General features: G+C 39.5%; 1 protein-coding gene across 1 annotated transcript in view; it reads left to right on the forward strand.

Moving 5' to 3' along the window:
- The window catches only part of LOC108496220 (cytosolic phospholipase A2 epsilon-like), a 31386-nt gene that overhangs the window by 2797 nt on the left and 7279 nt on the right, over nt 1-21310 (forward strand). The window contains exons 3-13 of the mRNA XM_017812734.1: nt 9279-9415; nt 12773-12904; nt 14001-14041; nt 14448-14490; nt 15169-15232; nt 15811-15971; nt 16232-16324; nt 16837-16874; nt 17511-17646; nt 19131-19267; nt 19739-19961. Of these exons, the coding sequence (XP_017668223.1) occupies nt 9279-9415; nt 12773-12904; nt 14001-14041; nt 14448-14490; nt 15169-15232; nt 15811-15971; nt 16232-16324; nt 16837-16874; nt 17511-17646; nt 19131-19267; nt 19739-19961 (1205 nt within the window). The remainder of the gene's footprint in view (nt 1-9278; nt 9416-12772; nt 12905-14000; nt 14042-14447; nt 14491-15168; nt 15233-15810; nt 15972-16231; nt 16325-16836; nt 16875-17510; nt 17647-19130; nt 19268-19738; nt 19962-21310) is intronic.

A 21310-nucleotide genomic window follows, 5' to 3' on the forward strand; every position in this document is an offset into this window, starting at 1 on the left:
TTTTTTTTTTTTTTTTTTTTTTTTTTTAAAAAGATAAAAGGAGCATTATATAGCCTATTGTCAAACAATTTTTTTTTTTTCTGTCAAAACTTTACTGGAATGTATTTGAAGTAGACTTTTCGGGATAAATAAGTACCGAGGATATTTACCTCCATGGAGATTGTTATTCAATTCTTGCTTTCCTGCCATTGAGCCTAGCACAGGGATATTGCTTTTTCTTGAAAACAGCACATCTTCAGAGAAAAGTGAAAGGACAGTTCAATTCCCTCTCTTTCTTTTAAATCTCAGCTGAACTGTTTTCTGGCATAAATGATACCAACCCAAGGGAATGTCTAAGTTGCCCTGACAGCCAATAATATCAAGATAACCAAATACCTGCCTCTGGACTTAAAATAAGGGAGGTTTATCTCTTTCTCAGCATTTTATAATGGTTGGAAATTATGCTTTTTACATTCTTAATGACAAAAGATCTTCCGGAAATCCATACTATTTCTCTTAGCTCTTTATCTTTTATTAGTCTTTATCTTGTATCTTCATTTTGAGCAGATATTTGATTACCTGATTGCAGGTTTGAAGCTCTATCACTGGAGATTTTCTTCCAAAGCCAGATGGGAAGGAAAGTATTTGCTGTCGAGAGCCAGAAGAAGCAGTGCTAGGTGACAGGGTCTGAGAGGATCTGCTTCCTCCATTCCCCATCCCAGTTGCCTTTCTTTATTGTGTAGCAGAGCACCACATTTTATTTTTCTCTGAGAATCAGGAGCAAATTACCTGTGTCACAGCAGAGTCGGTGAGTTTTTATCTACACTGTACCTGTATGGTCCCTTGGAGCACTTAATTTTTTTAGTGGAGCCATGCGACATGGTGTGATACAGATCAAGAGAAATGAGACTCTGTTAAAAAGCATTAAACTGAATGATAAAACCAGCATGAGAGTGTACTAGAATTCTTATGTGGCAGTGCTTCCATTCTTGACAAAAAAATTGTACAGTGAGATTTCAACACCTGAATTATGAGAGAAGTCCTCAGAGGAAGAGATACAAAGGCACCTGTCAAAAAAAAAGTCATGGAAGAGAGAGGTCCTGACATGTACAGCAAAGCTTTGTAGTCTGTACAAAATTCAGAGTGGTTTAGTCTGAAGTGCATTTATGGGCAGCATGACAAGTGGAGACTGAAAGGAAAGTGGGGAATCCTAAACTATGCATTTCATTGTACGTGAATAGTTACTCGGATGTAGCAACAATGATTAAAGAAGAAAGTAGAGATAACTAGTTAGGCCTACCTGTCTTTGTTTCTGTGGAGAAATAACAGTTTGTCTGCAGATAAAATATCTGTTTGTCTGCAGATTTTTAGTTTCCCAGGATTAGTCTTTGCTCAATAGTGACTTTTAAAAGATATTTCTGTGGGAATGTATTTGTCAGGTAATTATTGTGTTTGTTAAAATATTTGCAAATTTTTAAAATATATTTGGCTCAAAATATTTTGGGAAAAGATTATATTTCCCACTTATATTTATTTGTTTTAATCACTATTTCTGTGTAATTTGAAATTGTTAAGAGAGACAGAAATGACAACAGAGAGTTCAAAGATGGCCCAGAAATAATTCCAATTGCAAAGAGCCATTGGTGCTTTGTTGGAGTCAGAGTCTGATTAGAGCAAGCTGTTTTTTGGAAGACTGACTGTCAAAGATGAGTATGTTTTGCTTTTCTTTAGCTGTGGCACTGGACAGGCGGTGTGTCTTCCTTGTGCAGAGGACTGTTACCCACAGCCCACACCGTCCATGTCTCCTTAGATCTTGCACACGTCATGTAACATAGGACTTGACTTTTTATTATGGGTTAGCTGTGGCAATCATCCATAATCACGATCTCTTAACCTTTTCTGTTTGTGTCAGACAAACAGTTGTGTTTGTACATGGTGTAAGAATAAGTACTAGGCTACTCTTATACATTTAAGTCTGTTAGAAATAAGGCTTACTCACAAACCAAAGGATTTGCTCCCACGTTATATAGGTTATCAGGTAACTACAATCTGAGTAGTATATATATCATTCCTAAGACATTAGCTGTTGCAATTTCTAAGAATGTCTGAGTTTGACTAAATTTTTCTTGTGAAAATTTGTAAGAATAGTGATATCAGATCAGTCCAAAATTTCATCTGGATCAAAAATATGTCCCCAGAACTGGCTTATAATAAATGCTTTTGGGTAGGACAAATGCTGAACCATGCTTTTAGCTGGCCCACTCTCCCAAGAGATCTGTGGTTCATGAGGTCTGTGGCTTAGAGATCTGGCTCTTGAGTCAAAAGTAGTGTTTGCATTTAATTGTCATACCCCAAATTATTGGCTCCTGGAAGCCACTAAGAGATCGTACTTTGATACCTTTCATCTCAGTTTGCACTGAACAGGAATCCAGATACTCTTTTTCAGTGTCACAGGAAAACACTGTGCCCAGTTTCAAGATGTTATTCTTTGGGGGGGTCTATATAATTATATTGCTAATTAAATAGTTACAGACATTTCTTTTTTTCTCTTCTTTCCTTGCACGGGCAGCAGAAATGCCTACTTTGGAAAAACTGATCCTTTTCAGGCTGGGGTGAAAAGCCCTTTTTTGCATATTAAATAGGTTAGCTCTTATACCAAGACAACCTCCCCCTTGTATTTATTCCAAATATAGTGGAATACTTATCATTAATAGCTATATGGCTGCCTCTATCTCTGGCTTTAAAACTGAGAAAGTTTCATGGTGGTCACAAATCTTCATAAATGTACCCACCATTTCTGCAAAATCAGCCTGGAGGAAGCTGTCCAACAGGGCTAGTTTGCAGCACCAGCAACACTGAAAGCCAGTGGCAGCATCAGCCGCAAAAGTCACAAGCTGAGGTGCCTGGGCTCTTCATTTTCCTGCACACCCATTGCGGTGCACAGGGACACAAGAACAGCTGTGCTGGATCAGTCCAAGGTCTCTCCTGCCCTGTGTTTGAGGGTGGTGAAAGGCAGGTGCCTGGGGCACTTGAGAGTGAAGGGAATGTATACAGGGCACTCTGTATGGTGTGCTCCCACAGCCTTTTATCACTTCAGAGTTAGTAACTTCCCAGGTGAAATAAAATTTTTCTGTGTGAATGCAGCAACACCTCTAGTCTACTCTCAAACCTACACAGACTCTATGCATCAGCAACAGTCTTTGTCCAGCCTCTGGTTTCCATCTCACAAAAACCTTTGCTGCAATTCAAAGCCTTACCCGTGTAGTGGCAAACATCTGTTTTGCCTTCAGATCTGAAAGGCCTTGAATTTGTTCTGTCATCCAGTGGCTTCCCACGTCAGCTAGTGTAGCTTTCATTTTCAAGTCTTCCTTCCCAATTTCTTCAAGCTAACTTTATGCAGGGCTCTACATTTCTACAATTTAACCACGGCACAGTTACTTCCTGGAGAGACTTCTCAGCTGGCTAAGTACCACTGCATTTCACCCCCTGTGTGGTGCTGATAGCAAGAACTAGACCCTAATCCAAATCCCAGCTGTGCTGTGTAAATTCCCCAGAGCAGATCTTGTTTTCAGCATGGCTGTCCAGACCTGCCTTGTGCACAGTCCCATTTGAGCACACCCGGCACTCACTGATCTCAGAGATTGCCACTGCGGTCTCGCACAGCTGGCAAATCTGGTTTTTCATGGCCCTTTTCTTCGTGGCAGTGTTCACTGATCTTCCAGGAGGGAAAATAAATAACTTCTACACAGCAAATTGATACATATGGGAGAGAAACCTGGTTTTTTCACGGGCTACAAATAAAATATAATGTTAACCTCTTCTACATACATGTATTTCACAGAAATATTCCATTCAGGAGACAAAAAATGTCTTTATAAATAGTAGCTTGTCCTGCTTGGTATTTAGCAAAGTCCAAGACTGCAGAAAGCTTTTCACGAAATGGCCCATGGTAACTTTTGTTGGTTTGTTGGTGGTTTTTTTCTCTTTAATACGACAAGCTAATCTCAATCAGCATTCTCATTAGATAAAGCCTTAGGCTTTTCTTTAGCTATAGTATTAAATCTGGGCCTGTTGCTATGCAATTTAATAATAAACTCCCAATGCTATACTGCCTATTGATTTTAAAAGTTGGAAGGCAGTATTACCAATATTTTTCTTTATATCCCCTAAATCCTGTGTAACACCATCATAATAACAAAATCCCTTTCAGTGCCATGTTCTCCAAGGGAAACTATTGTGTGAGACAAGGACTGATTGAAGACATGCTTGCAAAGTGCTGTGTATACTTCTTTATCTCTGACTGTAGCAATGGCATGAGGGGGCAGTAGCAGCATTTGTGCAAAGAGGGCAGACATGGATAGTGCCAACAGGCAGATGCCTGGGCTGACCAGTGCTAATGGCATGCTTGCTTTAGGGTGAAATTGCTTCCCATGGTCACTGATGCTTGCTGTGGTTAAGAGTCATTCTGGGACATGGTCCTTTGAAAAAGAGCATTGATGTCTTTTCAGGGCATCTCACATAAGTTCCTGATGTCACTGGCTGCTGAGACAGGCTGCTTTTGCCTTAACAGAGAGAAATCCTAAAAGCAGACCAGGACAAATGCTGGGCAAGAGGAGTCTGAACAAGAACAGAGAACTCATTTTGTGGATAACTACCAAGTTGCAACAAGGCCTGTAAATAGGGATTTCTTAACTGGTTAAGAAACTGAAACAGGTATAAGAACTGCTGCTAATCACAAGAAGATCCTCCCTGTTATGTCATATCATGATGCGGGCCTTTTCTTACTGTAATCATAAGCTGATTAGATCAAGATGAGAACTAATTGCATAACTACTGACGTACCTGTTGATATGGAGTCCTGGTCTTGACTGAGATTTATAATAAAGTCATAACCACAGTTACTAATATGAGTAATAAATAAAGGGATAATCTCAGTGAATATTATGTGAATTAGTTTCACAGCTGCAGTTCTTAAAAACCTCTATTTCTTTCTATTCAATCTTCTTTTTGGTTTCATTTACTCATGCTAACCAGGTCTTCTCACTCTCTTCCTCAGTTCATTGCTACTTACAATATGCTACATACATAAACCTAGTTTCCCTCAGGTTACCCGTTTTGTGTTCTCTAATCTAAAAGATTATTTTTTTCCCTTTCTCAAGTCTTTGATGGCCACAATGGAGTGTAGTGTATAGAGTGTAGTTATATTGTATTGTATGCAATTTTATGGTACTGTATTCATAATAAGTAGTGTGGAGACAAAACCCCTCCTCTGTGCCGTGATAGCAGCATAAGCTTCCACTAAAAAGTACAATGCTGTGCATAATCAAAGAATCATTACTGTTCTATTTGTTTAGGGTTCTTGGTCAGGGTACCTCCTTACAGCTGTGGAAATAATTACATCTCTACTGCTAGATATCAATGGATTGTATGTAGGTATATATGCATCTTCTTACAGCCATGTGGACTTCTGTGTGTAAGAACAGAAAGCTGATCTGGTGGTTAAAGGTATTATGTGTGATGTTCCCCCATGACTTCCTTTAGATTCTTGGTGTAACCTTGAAGACAATGAGTTTCTCAAAACCTTAGTTCCTCATTTCCAATGCAAGGACTTCAGTAAGGGTACCAGGAGCCTCACAGAGGCACTAGGAGGTTGACCCGATTACCAGCTGAGATACTGATAAAAGAAGTAAAGAACCTTAGGTAAAGGTTCTTAGGTTTGGCTCATCTCTGTCTCGAAGGCAAAGGTGAGAGCAGTGCTCTCTAATACTCTACCAGTGCAGGTGGCATTGAAGTTCTTATCCTTCATTGAACAGGTATGAACTTTAAAGCCTTTTGTGATGGTATTACATGTTTCTAGTAGACTTCATTATTCTCTTGTTTAGTGGAGGCTTCTAGTTAGCAAGTGATTGAAACAGCTTTCAAAATGTTTTATAATATTTTAAAATGTCAAACCCTGTTTTAAACAGGTTTGAAAAGAGTGGAGACAAAAGAAATGAACGAAGGGTGGAAGCTTGGGTGGAGAAGAGAGACTGGAATGAGTAGGTGATGATGGCAGAAATGTGAAACCACACAGTGCTTTGAGAGGACACAGGTCCATGTGGTGATTCAAGATCCTTCACTCCTCCTCTGTCATTTGCCTTGCAGAGTTAAAAGGCAGTAGCAGACTCCATTCAGGGAATGACTTTCTAGTTTGCGCTCAGAAAACAGACAACTATGATGAAGCATGTGCTTTGATTCCTGAGTAGGATTTCCATATTTACAAATTTCCTTGGGCTGACTTGTGTAAGACCTTCTCACCATTTAAGAAATTGAGCCGACTATTGCCTTTTTCCATGCTTACAGTCTCCCACATCTTCTTTGAAGTTATTGTACCTTGGAATTTTTGATCATCCTTGATAAGGACCATATTTTATTCTAATCCTGATTACTGTTGCACAATTGTGTGTTGAGTTTAAGATCAAAAGAGATTTCGCTTGACATTAAACATTAACCACAAATTGAATATCAGCAAATCTGTGTTGACAGTACTGTTAGTTGTTATTTGGACATTCAAAGAATTAATAAATAACATGAAGATTGATAACAGGTATTTAATTATTGCAGCAACTGTTTCAGGATTTTTTGAGGTGTTCCTTTGATGGGGAAAAGGTGCAACTTCTTATCTTCGTTATTTTAAGGTGAAAAATACATTTAAATGCATTTTTGTTCATTGGATCCCAACAGATTTTCTTATACACCTCAAAATCTCTCCTGATTGTTATGGTTTCCTCAAGACAGTTCAGCCAGTTATGCATTACCCAGTGTGACTGATATCTGTAATTAGTGATTAGTTGCTGAGTTGGTGTTAAACATGGATCATCAGGTTGCGGGACTTTATTCAGTCCTTCATCCTCTCTAAATACAATACACCCATAGCCAACCTGAGAAGATAGTCCAGTCTTTAGCAAGGCTGTTCACCCTTAATAAGAGGGAAAACAGAGATCTACCCCACAGCTCTATCTAGATACAAGAGTATAAGTCTCCAGTGTAGTGCTTCTTTGATACTCTGACAATATTGAATACCTTTCTTCTTAATTGGGAGTCATAGCTAGTATGTACAACAAAGAGATATCCCAGACCATAAATGAACAAATTCTCTAAAACATGCATACATCATTAGTGCATAACTGACAGATAGCCTGCTTCTCAGGCACCATCTGAAGAAGTAACTATGCAAAGTTAATATTATCTTTTTAAAATGTTAAAAATCAATAGAAGAATTGTAGAAAATATTGTGTGGGAGAGAGTTAAAGAAAATATTTTAATACCTCCTTTACCAATAAATTGTTACCAACGGGTATATTGCATTTTAAGATTGAAATAAAAAGTCTAAAAATATCCTAATATTACGCACAAGAATTAGAGACATCTGCATTTGCAATGTTAAAGCAATTTCTTACCTCCTATGGACATCAAATGCATGCTGAAAAACTGGAAGATGTTTCTTGTTTGGACAGTATCAGAAGACTTGAAAGATAAATCATACATAACCTGATTGCACAAATTGCTTTAAGCAACACCTATTTATTGCAACATGGTTTATACCACAAGTTTAAAGAAAATGTGGAATGAGAGCCAAGAGACTGGTAGAGAAAGAATAATATAATTACTGATAAGGCACTGTCTTTCTGTGGGTCATGTGGAAATATTAATAACAGGAATTATTTTTTGTTTTTTTAATCATCAGATGTTCCAAGCAGATTACAAAAGAGGAAAGGATAGTTATCACTGTTTTGATGGTGGGGAAATGCAGATAGAGAAGCAATATAAGTGGAAGCAATTGCCCCGAGTGACTTAGCAGTCTGGAGCAGAGCTGGGACTGCAGCAAACGTGTCATGAGACCTTCTCCAGCAGGTTACCCAATTGGTCATGCTTCCTCTCAGTATGTATCCCACAGTACCACACTGCCTGTTATACCCAATCTGACCTGTTTCTGTGAATACACAAAAAGTTCTTAGAGCTGGAGGCATTAGAAACAGCCACAGTTGTCCGGCAGACAAAAGATATGTCCATTGTCTATGAAGGACAGCAGATTTGCTCAAAATGGGTGTGCTGGGCAGGCTGACTAACAGGGTAGAGTGAGTGGGTCCCATCATTCTTCACTGTATTGTCACGGTCTCTGTTACCACAGGTTCATGAGGCATCAGCTCTTTTATGCTCTTAGGAGCAGATGCCCTGCACTGCTCTTTGCTAAAAACTCCTTCTGAGCAGTAACAGAGAGAATCCTAACCACTAACAAATATTCTACATACACCAGGCTAATACACAAAAGGAAAGTTAGTTGCACCCAGCCTTCCTCTCCCTCAAAAGCTCTGGCAACCCACAAGAGGCAACTCATCACACCCTGTGGCAGTGCCCAGCATGTAGGGCAATCTGGTCTAGTGAAAGTTGTCCCTGACCAGGGCAGGGGGTTGGAACTAGATGAGCTTTAAAATCCCTTCAAACCCAGGCCATTCTATGATTCTGCGATAGTTGTGCTTGCCCATCAGGAGGCTACTTGCCCCAGCTTGTGTCTGGGAGTGGTTCCTGGGAGCCCACTTCAAAGCAATCCCCATGTATTATGAAGATTTTATGTCGTATTTGTAGCTACCTGTGCAACTTTCTGTTACACTACCACCTTCCTCAGAAATTAGAATTTTCTCCACTATCAAGGCTCAGAGTTTAAATCAGCAATATGAAAGTGCACTGGTATTTTTATGTACTTTTTGATGGTGAAGGGTTGTGATCATATGTTGGGTGAGACAGTCAGCTCAATACATGGGCTGGGTTACAACTGTGTGGGGGCAGCAGACCAGATGGGGAAGATTCTTTGTACCCAGACCCTCTTGAACTCTTCTGTTTCCCTCTCAAAAGTAAAGAAAAAAGTCAGACTCTTGTCTAAATGCTCAAAAAGTTAAATAAGTATTTTACCCTTTAAATAGGTTCTCTTAAAATGTAGGCCTTTTTCTTTTCTATCACAGAAACCTCTTGATTTGCAACCCACAGTGGAAATACCAGTAATGTGTTTGTTAAGTAGCTATGTGTACATTTTTCTTACCAGTTGTCTCTATTGCAGTAGTTTCTCTGCATTTCCATAATGACGAGAGTTCCTACCTGCAGGAGGGAACAAATCAAGTAAATGCTATTGAATAAGCAGCTGTCAGAAAACTAATAGAAACAGTATCTCCTTTTCGCAGCTTACTATATATACAGTGCTATAAGGCTGTGCTTTAAGATATTTGTAGTAATTTGTTAGTTACAATATATCTTTTCCAATACAGTTAGTCAGACTGATTGCTATGTAAGCCTGACCTTGCCCACTGCTTCCCCTGAGACTGTCCGGACCAAAACCGTCATGAACTGCAAAGATCCAGTGTGGAATGAAACATTTTGCTTCAGGATCCAGAGCCAAGTAAAAGTAAGATGCTGAGTGCATTTGTTTTGCTTTGGGGCAGAGATGTCATTCAGTGATAAATATGTAGGGTAAAATAAAAATAAATACATGTGAGGGACTACAAGGATATAGGTAAGGAGATTTGGAGTAGACTGCAGCAGTAAAATTCAATTTGATTTTTCGATATGTAAAAAAATAACCACAATATTTCACAACCATTCATACAATGTTTTATACTTCTAATTTTTCTTCTTTTTTTTCCCCATTTTTTTAACCACTGCTTTTCAAGAGTAAAAGTGAAAATGTTAGAGTAAATTCAGTAGTGTAAAACACACAAATGAACTTGGTAGGGGAAGCATCACGGGGCTGTACTTTTTTACTATTCCTTTGTAATGACTTGCAATAAAAAAGTTACAAAATAAATAGTTAAAGTTTGTAAAAGAAAAACTAGCTGAACTTTTATCATGATGATAAATGTTAAAGCTTTAGAAGATTTGCAAGTCCTAGTGTCTACTCCCTCAGAAAGACAGCCTCAACATCAGGGTCTAGCAGTTCACAAAGATCAGTGGTAGGCCAAGTAAACCAAGCTTACTTCATATCTGGGCCAATCCATCTCTGTTTAACAGCCTGCACTGTTCATTTCCCAGTACTTGTGGTAGATCAGGACTCTCTCAAGTGCCAAATCAGCAGGCCAGTCCCCTGGCTCTCTCAAACATTGATAAACTCCTCCAAAAGAGTATTCAGAATAGCTCAAACTGTTGCTACATTCCAATGAACAATCCCTCTTGCCTACAACTGCAGAAGTTGCCCATGATACATGTTCTCAGGCTTGCTTTCACAGAGGTTGGATGGTACTGGTCCTGTTTGGTATAGCTGTTCATCTGTACACATCCAGTGCTTTCCCTCCTGACCTAAAAAAATTCCAACTCCTTTCAAAATGCTGATGAGACACAATTTCACAGTGTGCTGCAGGTTTATCAGGGAGGCAAAAGGCAAGGGAAAAACATTGCATGGGAACAAACACCCACTGATCTGTTGCTCTTGCACCAGAGCACCTGCTCATGCTGACAGGTTTTTCAAAACTGCATTACCACACAGAGGAGTTAGAAAAGAAGTATCTTAGCCACAGGAAGCTGCTTGAACTAGTCCTTTAGGTAGTAGCATTTGGGAAGACCTTACATTTACTTTATAGTAAGTTTGCAGCAGGAGATATTAGGCCTGGTAATTTTCAGTGTGTGGCAACAGCAGCATGGTGGTGGTGGTGGCTGTGGCTTTAGTGTAGGGTGCACAAGATGTGTCCTGAGCATTTGGGATAGCCAGAGCACTCTGGCACATCTGTCACTGCTGTCTCACTGCTCTCTGGGCTCAGCAGACTAAGTTAAGGGTCTTGCAGGTTTCTCTGTATGCACTGCAATTGCTCTGCTTGTTACCCTCTGAGCAGAACCAGAGTCTGCTAATCTGGTTATTTTCTCCTTTCCTGTCTTGTGTTTTGTTGAGGTATTCAACTTCCCAAATCACGGTAGCCAGAGCTCAGTAAAACTACATAATACACTACCACTGTGGAAGAGAAAAACTGGTTTGTGTATGTTCTGCTGGTTCTCAGCAGGAACAGTGGTGTTTACCGAAGAGCATCTGTTTTGATGAATGTCTGACAGTCAGCTAGAAAGGGCTTCTGAGGCTTGTGCTGTGCGCATGATGCTCCAGGAGGATAACCCTTTCCAGAGTTTGTGGCACACAGCCCTGCCAGCTGGCTCTGCTCATTGCCTGGCTCCCAACGATGCCCTGTCAGGAGCAGATAGAAACAGTGAACTGCCCAGCCCCCCCGGCTGCTTCCCACACAGCATCGCAGTGGTGCAGAGGGAGATCCCCCTTAGCCATCCAGCACCCTACGCATGTCCCTCCTGGCTAGCTGGGAGTAACTGAGGGACTCAAATCAGTTGGTCATTAAGAAAATAAGTCAGTCATTTTAGTCAAGTACGGATTGTCTATCGCAATATCACAACTATGAAAACTGATCTGCTCTTTAGTGCAAGCCTGTCTTCTACTAGCTGTAAAGTATTGCTTTAAAGCATAACTCCTCCATCACCTTTCTTTAATCCTTTGCAGGCTGTTTATGGCTGGCCTGTAAACTAAGTTGCAGTGGCTGCTTCACTCTGCCTCTTGTTAGTATTGTGTGGTGGGCAGGACTGACTGTCAGTCCCAAATAAAGTTGTTTTTCTAGCTGAGGCACAGTGTGATGCATTTACATATGTGGCCTTAAAGGTCAACAGCCTTTCTGCCTTCTGACAGTAAACTGCAAACTCAAGATCACTTGCCATCTCTCACTTGATGGTTTCTTATAGAATGATAGATGTCAAAATTTCTTACAGAATGATAGAAGTCAAAATTGAATACTTGAGTTCTGGAGTGTCTTCCTTCAGTATATTTATCTATTCAATCACTTATTTAGATTTCGGTGTGGACCTTTCTGTGATACATTATGAACTTCTAAAGCAACAGAGTTCACATGCTCACTCTTTTTTGTCTATGTGTTTGTGTATAAGATCATGTGTCTACCTTTGTGTCTTTAATAAGCATCAAACCACTTAGCAAGTTTCAGTTAAATCTGGTGCACAAATAAAAATCTGAGATAAGCACTCCCTGTAATTTATATGAAAATGAGCTGCTGAATATATTGAGAGAGGTCTCAATTATTGCCCCACTGGGAAAACAGCAGTTAATGTTCATTTGCTCAGTGCTCTGGGAGGCACTTCTGAGCCAGCCCATGTCCAGATACCAACTAGGCACAGGGGTGGTTGTTACCCTCTCCTGTCCATCCAAAGAGGCAGATGACAGTGGGGGGGGAGAGGAGGAGATTCATAAAGTGGGATTTGTGTAATTTAACAAAAATATATCAGTTTCTGTAGATTCCATGATAATTATCTGCATGTGATCTGTTTAATAATTTACAGGATAAAATTATGCAATTATGCAGTAGTTATATGGTACATCCTTAAGAAATTTTAATTGCTGCTTATATCCATGGATTTTTTTGTTCCACCCATAGCAATAAAGTCTTGACTGCTGGCTGGTTTCCTACAATTCAGGGTAAAGTGGTGACCTCAAACCAAATTAGAGGCCAAACATGTTTTTCAATATGGAAGCTCAATATTCAGTGATTCTACTAGCCTTTGTCATTTAAATTACTCTGCAGGGGAAATCAGCAACAAACCCAACTCTGTCTTAAGTTCAGAATATTTTTCTTTGTGTGGATGTAAAAGTTGCACGTGATCTCTCGCTTTTCCCCATCCTTTCTCTGTCTTCCCTAACATGCTGAGCACATCACCTTATGCCTCTGTAAGGTCTCAAATTAAGATCCTAATTCTGTGCCTCTATTTGCAGAATATTCTTGAGATGAAAGTCTATGATGAAAATGCAGCCACTAAAGATGACCTCCTCTTCACTGTTCTCTTTGATATTGCTAAAATCCAACTTGGAGAAACTGTTCGCTTGACTTTTCAGCTGAATCCAAAGGTGAGGGATAAAACTGCCTTGGCCACAGGAAGGAAATACATTTTTTGATATTACCTTCTAAGATCTTTTGAAGCAATTGTAGGTGGGAGGGTTTATTTCCTATTGGTTTGCACTTCATACATCCTGAAAGTACCTTCCGAACCTTACTCAGCAAAGTAGACAAAGTTTGCCTCCCTACCTTGAATATAATCCTGAAGGCTTTTACTAGCTCCTCAAGCCTCTTAAGCAGCTTTTTTCTGACACTAGAGTTCCCTCTTCCCTCCTCTTTCTTGACTCTGTTGCTCAAATAGGTTTCATTGGAAATACAAAACTTCATCACCTTCAACAAAATTCCTCTGTTAGAATTTCTTTTCCTTGCACCAGCACTTGTGAGTTTGGTCATATTCTGGCACAGATGTATTCACTTAAACTGATACCCTGCCCTGTAATTCTTTTGTATATACCTGAATATAACACAGATATCCATACTGAGGTGCTAAAATCTGTTGATGGCCAATTGCTCAAACTATCTCATTATTTCAGTGTGCCTGAACACATAGGTGATGACTTTAACATGGGATACGGGTATTCCATTTAGATATGACTATAGATTTGCTGTTTCACTGACTTTTCTTATAGGGTATGTATGGGTATTCAGCTCTACAGTGATTTCAGAAGGCTGTCTACCTTAACTTGTCTGGTGACTGGCACTCCTATTGTCCATGTTATAGGAGCTCTTTTGATCAGAAGAATTAAGAATACCCTCTTCTATACAACAGTATCAGTCTTTTGATAACATTACATAGAAAAAAACCAAGGCACTATAAATTTTTAAGCCAACAGTATTGAAGGTTTAGGACTGTCTGCCATTTTATTCTACCTCACCACCAAATGGAAAAGAGCAGTTGGCCTGGGGATTGATGGTTTACACAGGAGGGAGAACACTTTTCAAAATCGCTTTAACTCGGTTGCTTTCACTCATCTTAGTATACCCTAGAACTGCAGGAAAGTTTGATTTGATCGAAGAACTGTTTCAAGAGCCAGAATAATCATTGACAACCAGCTAGTGAGAAATAAAATTCAATTCAAATGCTTATAATAAATTGATCTTTTACAGACACAGGAGACGCTAGAGGTTGAGTTTACATCGGAGAGCATGTGAGTAAAATCCATATGGAACCAAAAAACTGTCCTTTGCAAGCAGTCAAACACACGTTAACGTTTAGTCTAATATAGTTTAAAATGCTTAGCATCACAGTAACAGTTGGTATTGATCAAGTTAGTTGCATATTGGCTAAAACTCTGTGTTCCTTATCTACCAAAAATCATCCTGGTTATTAATTTATCCCATTACTTTCTGGAAGAGGGAGAATGGTAATGAGAAGTTCAGTCACTTAAAAATAAGGAATACACATTTCAAATGTCTCCCAAAATTAAAAATCAGTGACATATTCGAGACTATGCTGGCCAAGAAGAACTTTAAGGAACGTATTATTCTTTGGTGTTCATGTAAGGATGTACTTAGGTCATATTAGTTCTAATTGCATTCTTTTTTCTCTTTCAGTCCAGTCCCTCCTGAAAAGCTTGTCACTAATGGCGTATTCGTGGTAATTTTAAACTATTGCTTTTCTATCTTTGTTTTCATAATAGTGATGGGACGTGGTGAATCTGGCAGGTGTCCCAACACCTCTCTGCAGGCAAGGCTGAAGGGGAGGGAGATGGGGGTCAGACAGGCATCCATCCTGTTGTGCTGCTCCCTGTGGGAGGATGTATTAGGAAAGAATGTACACAGTCATTTGTGATACCCAGAGGTCGGTTCACCACCACCAGCTGATATCAAGCCTCTTTACAAAGCCTGAAATGCTCTTTCAGTGACTTACTGCCTCTGTGTTATTCCTTCTGGGGACTTCCTTTGTGACTCCCTCATGGCCATCCTGTTTACCCAACTTCCATAGGATGATATGGAAGTTGCTTCCTCAGCTGCCCCTAACTTACTATTTAAAGGAGGCCTCAGCACACTCCTATTCCCTCTCCTGTTATTTTCCCTCTCTTCCCATCCTTGGGATGGTGCTTGGAGGAACAAAGCAACTCAACAATTTTTTGTTCAGCTGAAACTTGTCCATTTTCAGAGTGCCAAAGTCTTTCTCTTATCAGCCTAACAAAAACAGGGTGAACAGTTTTCCAGACTCCAGGGAGCCAGGTGACCAAAGGCAGGTAGCAGTGAAGTGAGTCAGAGATGGCATGTTTTATATACTTAATTATCTCATTGTTCATCCCTGCTACAGGCTCGTGAAATTTCCTGCTTGCAAGTCCTGGTGGACAACAGATGGACGAAGAAAGAAACTTCAGGTTAGACTTCAAACTAGAAACAAAAAACTGAAAAATTATCTTTGTTTGTTTGTTTGGTTGGTTGGTTGGTTATTTTCTTATCCAGTAATCTTCCTACTTTGTTCTTAAAATGGAGCAAAAGAACTGGATGATTAGGGGTCTATATACAGGTTCACAGATACAACAGTTACAGTGTGTCTGTGCTAACTAATTATAAAAACTGGACTTTGAAATTAAAGGGAATGATTAGAGAGACAATGGATCTTAGAGGTGCTGTAAAATAGCAGTAAATATATATTTCTATCTGAAGTTACATTTTGCCCAATTGCCTGTACGTCTCAGTTTTTAACAGTTACTGCTGGTTTATAAACTCTTTCATGTTTTATCTTTTGTTTTTGTTTGTTTGTCTGTTCTCTTCTCCTCCTTCTTCTTGCAATGTTCCTTTGATGGATAAATAGTTTGGAGGCTTTTAAGCATTGTTGAAGGGTATATATATACATATATATAAAATGACAACTTCTGAATGACCATTTAAAGTTCCGTTTCTAGGATCATAGTCATTAATTTCCCTGTATGCTTTTCATGATTTTTTTTTTTAGAAAAAGAGTTCTTGTTTTCAGTGAAGGGATCCTATGAAGAGAGCCAGACGCTATCTCTGGGCTCTTTCTGGCAACCCGTGAAGCCCCTGGACTTCCATTACATCAAGTACAACCTGTCAGAGCTGCGCATGGCTTTGGCAGAGAAGCCTCCTTTCTACTCGGTATGTGATCCTTAGCTTGAGTAAGCATAGTAAATTCATGGTTTTCTACACTCAACCGAGACAAATGGAAAGATGTATTTTTAATTAAGAGCCATGTTTCATGAAATTCACCTCTGGAAGAGCGCTGTAACCCCTAAGATATCTAAATATTAGATACTAACTTGAAAACTGAATGAGGAACTCATATAAAAAGTTGGAGACAGTACATTTTTTATGGTGTGTACATTAAATATTTTTCTACATCATGATTTATTTTTCAGTGTACTTCAGGTGAGAAGAAAAAAGACGTCCATGCATCCCTCACTATTCCTCTGGATTCACTTCCATTCAATGAAAAAGTGGCAGTATCAAAGGTGATTGATATCCACTTCTTAGAATAAAAGTGAAGTTATGGACCAAAGATTAATAGGCATGAGTTAATTAGATCAGTGTGAAGTAGGGGTCTAGATACATAGCTATAAGTGCCCTTAGATTCCTAACAGAGAGGATTATGGACCTGTACATTTTCATAAGAACCAAGTAGAACCAAAAATCCCAGCCAAATATTTGACAGAGGGATTTCTGTGACTAGCTGGGGGACTAATGCAAATCAGAGCAAGTGCAAATGGTGATGCAGAATGGAACACATTGGCAGAGCTGGTGTTGGTTTTTACTGTAGATTGCTCTTTTTATCTTTAGTATAAAAAAATATAAATAAAATGGAGTGGATTTGGAGGAGTTTTAAAAATTAGATGGATTTTCTGATTGTTATGGCTTTGTGGCTCAACATGGCTTTAAGAAAAAGGGAAGGGCTTCAGAGTTAACTGAAAGGAAAGAACATAAAATAACGTCCAGTGCTTATATTGTGGTTTTGCTTTTTTCCTAGGATGAGACAATCAATTTACATATGAAATCAAATGACTGGTAAGAAATTCTGCCTTTGGGTTTTGTGGTTGTGAAAAAAAGATATTGCACAGTTTTTTGCCTTATTATTTTTCTCTAAGGGAGAAAGCTTTCGGTCAATGATTATTTTTACCAAGTTCATTACCCATGTCCAGAAGGTGGTTAACTGTGCTGGGTGAATTTTCCTGTTATGCTACTATAGAGAAGTTCAGTTGGGCTGGGGAGAATAATGTTTTCTACCTGCAAAATCTGTAGAGCTATGAGTTTAGAAAAACATGTTTATACTTCACTTTCCTTACTTGTAAAAAATCCAGAGTATTTGTATTTATAAAATCCGGAGTTCCCGAGGCGGCAACAAATTCTAAATATTCCACTGTTTACAGTATCCATATATGAATTGCAGTATTTATGTTAGATACTTCTTGAAAATCAGTGTAGTAAGAAAGAACACTTTTGTTGCTTTCTGTAAGATTTTACTACTTTTTACACTTTCTCAGCCTTATCTCTACCTTATTTATACTATCTGTGATATCTTTTGTTGGGCCACAGTAGCAGCTTTTCTAAGCCTAATAATACAGTCATGACTTGTAAGCATGGGTACAGACATTAATTTTTAGTGATCATGCGCACCCTATTCAACTCTGGACTTTGTTTGAGGTCACGAAACTTAGATGTTCGTTTGGAGTTTGATCTGTGTAAGGAAGAGAAAAATTTCCTACAGAAAAGGAAGAAGTTTGTGGCTTCTGCTCTGAAAAAAACACTTCATTTAGAGCAAGACCTTCAAGATCATGAGGTATGGGGAGGACCATAGGGACTGTAACATGCTGTGTAACAGGAATGTGTTATTCTTGTAGCCATTCACATATTCCTTAACTATCCCTGATACATTCACTGCCCACATTACATTCACATAAAGCATTGAGAAATGTTTAAATGAAGCAGTGTGAGAGCCAGGGTAGTATCAAACCCTCTTAGTACATATTTTTTCCAGAAAATAGCATTTTTTGGCTTTTTTTTTTTGCTTTATTTATTTTTCATCTGTGAATTATAGACCTGAATAGTCCTACTCTTTTAGCTGACCATTCAGTCACGAAGGCCACATAAGGTATTTTATATTATCGGATTTTTGGAGGGAGAAAATCTGTCAGTTAAAGTGATGCATAACACTGGCTGATGAGGCTTCTTATCACAAACTCTCTTCTCTGGTGATCATCATCTCAACTGTAGTTCCTCAAACAACACAAGACACTGAACATAACATTTTTCTCTGATCTGCTTGTCTGAGTCACTGTTTGTATTATTTAGGCCCATGCTGGCATGGGGATGGTTGGAGCTTCAGGGTGGGAACAAGATCTGTGAGCAGGAACTTCAGAAACAAAGAAATTTTCATTTTGAGACTGCTTTTCTTTCATCTGTGTTTTTCCCTTTGTCCAGGACAGGTAGACCAAAGACATGTTAGGCAATGCATGACAGCGTCACTTTGGACACCATAGATGATGCCCCTGCTCACAAACTGATCATATTGTTTCTCACTGACACACTAATTTCAGTGGAAAAAAAAACCAGTTTCCTAAGTATAAGAATTTTTTAGGGGGAAGTAGTTCTAACTACTAATTCCAGATTTTCCAGCAAGAGAATATTTCCTTACAGTCAGATAAATCCAAATCAAAATTCTTTGCTTTGACCTGAAATGTTTGATTTGAATCAGGAAACAGTTGAGCATTTCTTTGATGCAATTGCCTGGAAATGTGTGTGGGAAATGTCAATTGGCTCATCTTCTCTCAGTGGGTTCCTTGGAGGAATTTCTCTTCCTGTTACACAATAGAGATTTCCATGCAATTAGGCTTCATCACTGCAATTATATACTCTAGGTACTTTATAGGAAATGTAATCTAGCCGTTATATTTTACTTACAAGAGAGGATGAGCTCTGCTTGTTCTCAAAATACAGCTCTCATGTGATGATATTTTGCTAAGGAAAATTCAGTCTAATATTGAGATGCCTGGAAACCATAAGTTTTGAGCTGTTTTGATAAGCCAACATGCAACAATTTAGAATAAAAAATTATTGATTTTAATCAAAATCCTCAAAATCAGCTATTTACATTTTTTTTTTCTCTGCAAAATACCCAATTTTCATCTTTTTACCCCTGACTTGGGGAAATGGTGAACTGTTGGAATTTCTTGTGGGACTGAAAGGTTACAATTTACTCAGCTCTGATCACATGTGCTGGTAAAAAAGGTGTTGCTTACCACTGCTGTGTTGATGTTTAAACAGGTACCAGTTGTAGCAGTCATGACAACAGGAGGTGGCGCCCGGGCACTGACATCTCTGCTAGGCAACCTGTTGGGTCTTCAAAAGCTGGGTCTCTTGGATGCTATTTCATACATCACTGGGTCATCTGGTTCAACATGGTAAGGAGATCCTGAACATAGACATCATTCATCACTTCTGTAGCCTGCTGTGTAAGTTATTTATCCTCTTCATTTTGGTAAAGAAGGGTGTACTGGTTCAATCTCAAGCTTTTTTCATTGCTGCATTAGAAGCACATTGCTTGAGCCAGTGTAGGCACTGCTTCCAGGTAACAACAATTTCCTTGACTTTTTATTTCAGCTCTAGGATCTTTCCTGCTGAGTCACTCTGGTGCAAATCACAGCCTTGTGCATAAACCTTAATAGCAAGGAGGGGTTTTTTGCAAGTCCTCAGGTTTTACCAGTGATTTGGGAGAGTCCTCTAACTCAAAAAATCTTTTCAATAATAAACTGAGCCCAAAAGGTGTTTATAATGAACCTCAGCGACTTCATTTGATGTGGACCTTAAATCTAAGTCTAAAAAGTGGAATAGGTCGCAAGCATATGACAATGTACTTCTTTTCTTTTCTGCAGGACTTTGTCACATTTGTATCAGAGCACTGAGTGGTCACATAAGGATCTATCCAGACCGATTGGTGAAGTCCGCAGACATATGACCAAATGCAAGCTAAGCTGCTTTTCCCTGGAAAGCTTGAAATACTATGCCAAGGAGCTAAAACTGCGGAAGCAAGAGGGTTACCAGATCTCTAGTGTTGATTTCTGGGGGCTTCTTCTGGAAAAAGCATTAAGTGATGGGGTAATGTTTTCCCTAACAGCTACTGAATACTGTTGTATAGAATATGAAGCTCCAGGGACAGATGTTAGCCTGAGAGCATGCCAGCATTATCCAGCAGATGATTTCTGTGGAATAACAAAGGGGTTTTAGAATTGTTGAGGTTGGAAAAGACCTCTGAGAACATCAAGTCTAACTGTTATCCTGTCACTGTCATGTTCACTGCTCAACTGTGTCCCCAGGTGGGACATGTACATACGTTTTGAACACTTTCACAGATGGTGATTCCATCACTTCCCTGGGGAACCTGTTCCAGCCTTCCAGTGAAGAAATTTTTCTTAATATCCAATCTAAACTTTCTCAGCAAAACTTAGAGTCCATTTCCTCTTGTCTTATCACTTGTTACTTAGAAGAAGAAACCGATCTCCAGTTGTCTACAGCCTCATTTCAGGCAGTCGCAGAGAGTGATAAGGTCACCTCTGAGCCTCCTTTTCTCCAGGCTAAACAAGCCCCCGCTCCCTCAGCCACTCCTCATAAGACTTTTTATCTAGACCCTTCATGATCTTTATTGCCCGTCTCTGGACGTGCTCCAGCACCTCAGTGGCTTTCTTGTAGTGAGAGACCCAAAACTAAGCACAGCACTCGAGATGCAGCCTCGCAAGTGCTGAGTAGAGGGGGACAATCACTGCCCTGGTCCTGCTGGCCACACTATTTCTGATACAGGCCAGAATACCATTGGCCTTCTTTGCCACCTGGCACACTGCTGGCTTGTGTTTAGCCAGCTGTCAAACAGCACCCCCAGGTCCTTTTCTGATGGGCAGCTTTCCAGCCACTCTTCCCCCAGCCCGTAGGGCTGCATGGGGTTGCTGTAACCCAGTTGCAGGACCTGGCCCTTCACCTTGTTGAATCTCATACAATTGACCTTGGACCTCTGATCCAGCCTGTCCAGATCCCACTCTAGAGCCTTCCTACCCTCCAGCTGATCAACATTCCCAACCAACTTAGTGTCCTCTGTAAACTTGCTGAGAGTTTTTTCTCCACATATCTCTTAATGCATAATTAGCAGCTGAAAGGGTATTTTGTAGGGCAGAAAACCTGTGTCTCCTTCTACAAGTAGGAGTATCTGAGCACCTAAATGCAGAGTTCTTACTTGGTTTCTTTTCCTCTGTTCCTCCTTGTGAAAACTTAAATATCCATGTAAAATGGATGTATTTACTGGGAAGAACAGGAGACCATTTTTTCAAAGTGTCCTACAGCTCTACCTGTAATTAAATAAACTGATGTGGATGTGTAAATGTTTAGATCACTCCTTGGTTAAAAAATGTTTGGACACAAAATGAGTATAGAGGATAAGGAAATTAAGAGGGAAACAG

The sequence above is a fragment of the Lepidothrix coronata genome, unplaced genomic scaffold (assembly GCF_001604755.1).
Source record: "Lepidothrix coronata isolate B3197 unplaced genomic scaffold, Lepidothrix_coronata-1.0 Scaffold1, whole genome shotgun sequence".
In the NCBI taxonomy this organism is placed as follows: Eukaryota; Metazoa; Chordata; class Aves; order Passeriformes; family Pipridae; genus Lepidothrix; species Lepidothrix coronata.